Source organism: Tachysurus vachellii, chromosome 2 (assembly GCF_030014155.1).
Source record: "Tachysurus vachellii isolate PV-2020 chromosome 2, HZAU_Pvac_v1, whole genome shotgun sequence".
Lineage (NCBI taxonomy): Eukaryota > Metazoa > Chordata > Actinopteri > Siluriformes > Bagridae > Tachysurus > Tachysurus vachellii.
Window position 1 is genome coordinate 1,018,826 of NC_083461.1, and position 7,605 is coordinate 1,026,430.

The 7,605-nt window shown below is 40.3% G+C and overlaps 1 protein-coding gene across 1 annotated transcript in view; it reads right to left on the minus strand.

Moving 5' to 3' along the window:
- Positions 1-6,321: 6,321 nt before the first annotated feature.
- LOC132842044 (uncharacterized) overlaps positions 6,322-7,605 on the minus strand; it is a 4,544-nt gene continuing 3,260 nt past the window's right edge. Inside the window, exons 9-12 of the mRNA XM_060864752.1 lie at positions 7,077-7,446; positions 6,880-6,996; positions 6,668-6,769; positions 6,322-6,460 (exon numbers count right to left, since the gene is read on the minus strand). Of these exons, the coding sequence (XP_060720735.1) occupies positions 6,417-6,460; positions 6,668-6,769; positions 6,880-6,996; positions 7,077-7,446 (633 nt within the window). The 3' untranslated portion in view covers positions 6,322-6,416. The remainder of the gene's footprint in view (positions 6,461-6,667; positions 6,770-6,879; positions 6,997-7,076; positions 7,447-7,605) is intronic.

Below are 7,605 nucleotides of genomic sequence, written 5' to 3' on the forward strand. Positions count from 1 at the left end.
TGTAAAGGGATGTGGTCAGGGCGGGTTCAGGGCGGGTTCAGGGCGGGTCAGGGCGGGTCAGGGTGTGGTCAGGGGAGATTCTGTGTGTGAAAGGGTTGTGACATGCTGTAAATATCCCAGAAAGTGATTTTGCCCAGAAAAGGTCAGGTCTAAATATCGTCCGTGCGTTTTAGAATTTCTCACTTCCTGTCACACGGCTCCACCCACATCGATTTCTGGATCACAGAATAAATGAATGTAAACACCAAACAGATACAAAACACTTTTGCCTCATGCACGAGGGAATAAACCATTTTCAGGGTAATAAAACAAAGCTTTACTGTGAGAGCGATTCACTTAATGGTGGTTTAATCCCGACACTCAGCATGTGGCTAATTGTTAGCGCTAAACTGTAACTGGTCTGCATGTTAGAGATGAATGTGTGAAGAGGCAGACTGCTCATTAGCATCGAGCACTTCAACCTTCACTAGCATAAAAAATTCACACACAGAATTTCAATCTTTTCAAAGCTTCAGCATGCAAATTCATTTTCCATAATTCACCGATCTGCAAACGTGGAACACGTGATGCCTTAAATCCAATAAATATACACAGGAAAAAAGATTCTTAGCAAACCTGCTACCTATCAATGTTGCCTTAGTGTTGTGATTTAGTCTGTAATCAACTTTATACATTTATCTTTAACTTCATTAACATTTTACATTTACTACCAAAAACAGGCTGCTAGCTAGTTGGCTAATATGGAAATGTACCTTGTGTTACTTTTGCTAGCTAACACCACAATACTAGTGCAGTGAACATGTGTGTTGTATTGAATGAGTTCTTTTCTGTTGCCTGTGTTTAACTAAACACTTCTATGTATTAGCTCCTCTAGTCTGGGTAATTGGATGTTAGCAGTGTGCTAATTTTTTATTCAATAAAAGACAGGAATGATTTAAGTTTACATTTAACTGTAAAAACTGATCTCCCAGCTGCGAGCTGATGTTAGCATGAGGGATAACTGGCTACACTTGCTAGCTAACAGCAAAATATCCTGAGCGTTTATTTTTTATTAACACAGGTTTAATTTTGAATAATAAAATATTTCCTCTTGATGATGATGTTTTTTAAACACTGACATCTCACAGCTTAACATGATTTCTTTTAGCTAACTGCTAGTCACTAATTATATATGTTTATCTAATGAGTAGATCTAAAATGAAGTAAATTATTTAACTGCTAGCTAATATTAGCCGGATGAAAACATGGCTAATCTCGCTACCAAATAGTGAATTAATAGTGCATCCTATTAACACTTTTTACTTCAAATATTTAGCACTGTGATGACAAAACTCTGGAAGTTTTAATCGTAATTTGAAATAGATCTTTCCGTACTACCTTCAGCCGTAGATTTAGCTCCATCTGCTTTAACTAAACAGCACAGACTGAACAATGGGATGCTATATTGCTAACTAACTTGCAATCACTGCTAATCTAAACATTAAAAAGATCATATTAATAATAATAAGCTAAATATATGTGTTGCCACATGTTGCAAAGTGGGAGTGAGGATGTCCTGGTTTGGTCTCTTCAGTTTGGCATGAAGACACTCATGAGCTTGAGGTTTTCAGCTGAGATCACATCGCTAGTTTGTGCTATACATAGCACCAGCGACTCAGTTAAGTTCTGTTTCTGTTTCTGAACTGTTTGGTTCTGTTTGTGGTTCTTAAACTCAAATGCTTATTAATAAGTGGGTGTGGCTAGCTAACACCAAATTAACACATGCTAAATAGTGCTACAGCAAACAGAAGAAGCCATGGCTAATCCATCAATCATCTGTCCATGTGAAGCTCTACTGTATTTCCTTCCTTTTGGCCACGCCCACTTCAGGTTAGATTTAGAGTGGTTAAGATGTTCTCTCTTATCTCAGTTCTTCACTTTGTCTTATGTTAAAGTTTGAACCCAGCAGTAAGTGTCTTCTCCTTCATGTCCCTCCAGTTAGAAGCGTTATCAGGTTCCACTCCCTCAAAACAGGTTCTAGAGTTCAGAGACTGGGTTCTTGTCAGACTGAAGTGACCAAACAGATGATTAAACTCACTAGATCAAGAAGTGGCAGCCATGAAGATGATGATACAGCTTCTACTGTTAGGGAACTACTAAAACGACTAGCATGCTAATTCAGATGATTTACTTACAGTAGATGCTAAATGATGAGACATTTTGATACTAACATTTTTCCATGCAGATTTTAGAGAATATCTTCTAAATATTTAAAGATCACTGGGTCAGTGAGGTTCCTCTACACGTTCCTCTCCTGTTTCTCCTGCTAATTGCTCACGGCTGGTTACTTCCTAAACAGACTGTTAGCTTGAGTCAGCAAGAAAGAAACATGTAAAACCAGCCAGCTTCAAGTGAACTGTTGTTATTTTTTCCTGTGATCGTGTGTCTAACAGTGAGGTTTAGAACGAGTGAAAATCCAGTCCTGAATATTTGCTGCGATCAGATCGTCCGCATTCTTTTTTAATGTTTTTTTTGTAATAAGAAATGTTGGTTTGATTTTCCATCCTCACATGCTATTGTAATGAAGATGGAAATGAAATGTCATGAACATGATTTTAATTTCAACAACAATAAAGTTGGCTGTCGTTAAACACGTCTGTTTTTTTATTCATGAGGAAAATATTTTGTTTCACTCGATCCTGAAGATCCTGAAGATTCTCACACACAACAGCGCAAGTTAAGGACAAGTCTAAAGAAATACAGAATAAACACAAAGTATGCACCATTTAGTCACAGGGAAACAATACAGATATGTGGAGGTTCTTCTGGTTTATAATGTTTTTCAGTTTGGTGCCTGAAGACAAAAGAAAATAAAAATGGAAGATATAATTTAAATCAGAACTAAGTTTTAATTGTAGTGTTCAGATGTTTAGAACATTTAAAGTACATTTGTTTTCTGTTAATGTTATTGTGTCACTGAGTGTCTGATTATCTGAGTGTCTCATGATCTCAGTATCTGATTGTTTAAGTGAGTGTCTGATTACCAGATTGTCTGAGTGTCAGAGGTTCAAGTTCTCTAGAAGATTCGGTTTACTGTTTCAGATTCTTACGTCACTTCACCTTCAGTCGTTCATTTTTAACTCCGATGTTCTACCGTGACCTCCTGATGTTGTGGTTCCACTGAGTGAATCAGAATGACTGTTTACTTTATTTGGCAGAGAGTTTGATTATACATTTACATTTATAGTATTTGGCAGACTCTCATTCAAGTCAAGTCAGGAAGCTTTTATTGTCATTTACACTATATACAGGGAGTGCAGAATTATTAGGCAAATGAGTATTTTGACCACATCATCCTCTTTATGCATGTTGTCTTACTCCAAGCTGTATAGGCTCGAAAGCCTACAACCAATTAAGCATATTAGGTGATGTGCATCTCTGTAATGAGAAGGGGTGTGGTCTAATGACATCTACACCCTATATCAGGTGTGCATAATTATTAGGCAACTTCCTTTCCTTTGGCAAAATGGGTCAAAAGAAGGACTTGACAGGCTCCGAAAAGTCAAAAATAGTGAGATATCTTGCAGAGGGATGCAGCACTCTTAAAATTGCCAAGCTTCTGAAGCGTGATCATCGAACAATCAAGCGTTTCATTCAAAATAGTCAACAGGGTCGCAAGAAGCGTGTGGAAAAACCAAGGCGCAAAATAACTGCCCATGAACTGAGAAAAGTCAAGCGTGCAGCTGCCAAGATGCCACTTGCCACCAGTTTTGCCATATTTCAGAGCTGCAACATCACTGGAGTGCCCAAAAGCACAAGGTGTGCAATACTCAGAGACATGGCCAAGGTAAGAAAGGCTGAAAAACGACCACCACTGAACAAGACACACAAGCTGAAACGTCAAGACTGGGCCAAGAAATATCTGAAGACTGATTTTTCTAAGGTTTTATGGACTGATGAAATGAGAGTGAGTCTTGATGGGCCAGATGGATGGGCTCGTGGCTGGATCGGTAAAGGGCAGAGAGCTCCAGTCCGACTGAGACGCCAGCAAGGTGGAGGTGGAGTACTGGTTTGGGCTGGTATCATCAAAGATGAGCTTGTGGGGCCTTTTCGGGTTGAGGATGGGGTCAAGCTCAACTCCCAGTCCTACTGCCAGTTTCTGGAAGACACCTTCTTCAAGCAGTGGTACAGGAAGAAGTCTGCATCCTTCAAGAAAAACATGATTTTCATGCAGGACAATGCTCCATCACACGCGTCCAAGTACTCCACAGCGTGGCTGGCAAGAAAGGGTCTAAAAGAAGAAAAACTAATGACATGGCCTCCTTGTTCACCTGATCTGAACCCCATAGAGAACCTGTGGTCCATCATCAAATGTGAGATTTACAAGGAGGGAAAACAGTACACCTCTCTGAAGAGTGTCTGGGAGGCTGTGGTTGCTGCTGCACGCAATGTTGACGGTGAACAGATCAAAACACTGACAGAATCCATGGATGGCAGGCTTTTGAGTGTCCTTGCAAAGAAAGGTGGCTATATTGGTCACTGATTTGTTTTTGTTTTGTTTTTGAATGTCAGAAATGTATATTAGTGAATGTTGAGATGTAATATTGGTTTCACTGGTGAAAATAAATAATTGAAATGGGTATATATTTGTTTTTTGTTAAGTTGCCTAATAATTATGCACAGTAATAGTCACCTGCACACACAGATATCCTCCTAAAATAGCTAAAACTACAAACAAACTAAAAACTACTTCCAAAAATATTCAGCTTTGCTATTAATGAGTTTTTTGGGTTCATTGAGAACATGGTGGTTGTTCAATAATAAAATTAATCCTCAAAAATACAACTTCCCTAATAATTCTGCACTCCCTGTATATGTGACACAGTACACAGTGACATGAGACAACGTTCCTCCAGGACCAGGGATCTACATAGAACAGCACAGAGATAAGGACTGAAGTAAATTAGTCCTACACACATAAAGTGTATCTGTACAACCTGGTGTACACAGTGTGAGACATGAGACAAGAAGACAGTGCAGGACAAATACAGAATTGCAGAGAAAGAATACACAAAAGCAGAACTGACCAGTGTACATACTGTATGTTCTATAGTACATTTGCAGAAATATTAGTATTGTAATGTATTGTGCAAAACAGCAATCAACTGAAATGTGAAATGTGAAAGACAGCATGTGCAAAGAGCGACGTATAAACATGCTTAAGTCTCTATCATTGAATACGTTAACTCTGGTCACTAGTTTACAGACTTAAGATAACATGAGACTAAAACACTGTTCAAATTGGTTTTTTAACTACACACATACATCAAGCAGGGGATAAAGTACTTGCAGTATTTCATGAATAAGTAGGTCTAAAACCGTCATTTGAAGACAGTCAGTGACTCAGCTGTCCGGACCTCTAGGGGAAGTTCATTCCACCACCTCGGTGTAGAACAGAAAAGAGTCTTGTAGCAGAGGTGGGAGTAAGTCACACATGTGCAAGTCACAAGTAAGTCTCAAGTCATGAATGTCAAGTCAAAGTCAAGTCGAGTCTTTTTTAATATTTGTCAAGCAAGTCTCAAGTCTCAAATTTGCAACTTAAGTCTGACTCGAGTCGTCATATGACTCGGGTCCCCCATCTCTGTCTTGTAGTAAACTTGCCTCTTACCCTGAGAGATTGTGGGACCAGTGGAGCAGTGCTGTAGATCTGAGGGTGTGAGGTGCAATGTGAGGAGTGATGAGGGCTTTGAGGTAAGAGGGAGATGGTCCATTTTTGGCTTTGTAGACAATCATCAGTGTTTGAATCTGATGTGTTCAGCTACAGGAGCCAGTGGAGGAACACAGCAGTGTGGTGGTGTGGAGAACTTAGGCAGGTTGAAGGCAAGTCACATATGTAGACCTGAAAGAGAGAGCTGTAGTGCAGTGTTGAGATGACAAGAAACTGAACAAGTACCTGAGCAGCCTGTGTGGACAAAAATGGCCAAGTCCTTCTGATGTTATAGAGAAGGAACCAACATGAGCGAGTCACATTAACAACTTGTGAGGAAAAGGACAGTTGATGGTCCATGGTTACACCAAGGCTCCGAGCTGTGACTGAAGGGGAGATCAGATCATTATTATAAATCTCAGACTTCCACCGCTGTAAGCTATAAAGTCTAACTGGACCAGTAGTGGCTCTGAAACACAATTCTGCTGCTGACCTGAGAACTTCTGCTGATGCCAGTAATGCTTTCTGGAAGCTTTTAAAGTGCGCGACTGGAGGACGCTACTGACCACAGGAGGTCAGAAGGTCTGATGGGGTTGAGAGGTGGGAGTGTATGGGGGTGGGGCGGGGGCAGGGCGGCGGCAGGGCGAGGTGGGCGGGGGCAGGGTGAGGTGGGCAGGGGCAGGGTGAGGCGGGCGGAGCGTGATCAAACACCATTTTGTTTTTATGTTTTTTATTTTCTGGATTTTGTTTGTTTTGAAGGCGGAGCCTGAGAAACTAAAAAAAACAACAACAACAAAAACAGCTAGATATTAAAATAGACGGGAAACCGGATCAGTATTTCCTAATTTTACACTTTTATCTTTAGCATAATGACATGTTCTTAATGTAATTCTGAAATAATAAATAATATACGGTAAAAACATCAGCACTAATTTCTGACGTCTAGAATGAACACGTCTGATGTCTGTTCTGTTCTCTCACCTGGACTGTGTCTCTTTTTAAACCAACTGTGCCTCATGATTTCTTTATAAGTTGGAGCGTTTGTGTTTTTTTTCAGGAACATTGTTAACAGTTTGATGCACTCTGCAGTTAGAAGACAGAGATTCAGATCAAAATAATATTTCACAAAAAAAAATCACTTTGTGATGCTAAATGTTCTAAATTTATTCAACAAAATGGAAGGATTTGCTCACCTGCAGAAACAAGCTGTGAACACCTGTTAATCATCTGATCTGTAGAGTCAAAGTTAATGGTTCCACAGATCAACTCCACCATGAGCAAACCCAGACTCCAGAGGCTAGTAATATGTCCTAAAGACAAAAAGACGGCAGTCCCATAACACACAGAACTTCTAGTGCACCCGCTTTGATTAAATCTCCACTGAACTCACCTGTACCGCTCGTGTAGAAATCTGACACCAAATACCCACATCCGAAGTCTATCAGCTTCACCTTCATCGTGTCTGTATTCAACAGAAAGTTCTTGGACTGGAGGTCTCCATGAAAAACGTTGCGGTCAGTGCAGTGACTAGCAGCCAGAAGCACCTGCCACATGATCTCTCGAACCTCGTGTTCAGAGAGAAGATTATTCTTGTTCATTTGAAGGAATCCACGGAGGTCAATGCAGGGACTCGGTCTCTCCAGAACCAAGATAAAAGAAGTGGACACGTCGAGCCACTCCAGCAGCTCCACCACATACTCACAGCGAGGAGGCTTGGACACCATCTCCAGTAACTCCACCTCACGAGGCTTTGTCCCAGGCTAATATTACAGACAGACAGTTAGCATGGGTTTGAGTGAACATGTGATAAACAGAGATGGTACAATTAAGTAAGTAAACACACTGATATCTGCTCTGTAACACAGTAATGAGTAAACACACTGATCTGTAGGTCTCTATCTGCTCTGTAACAGTAAACA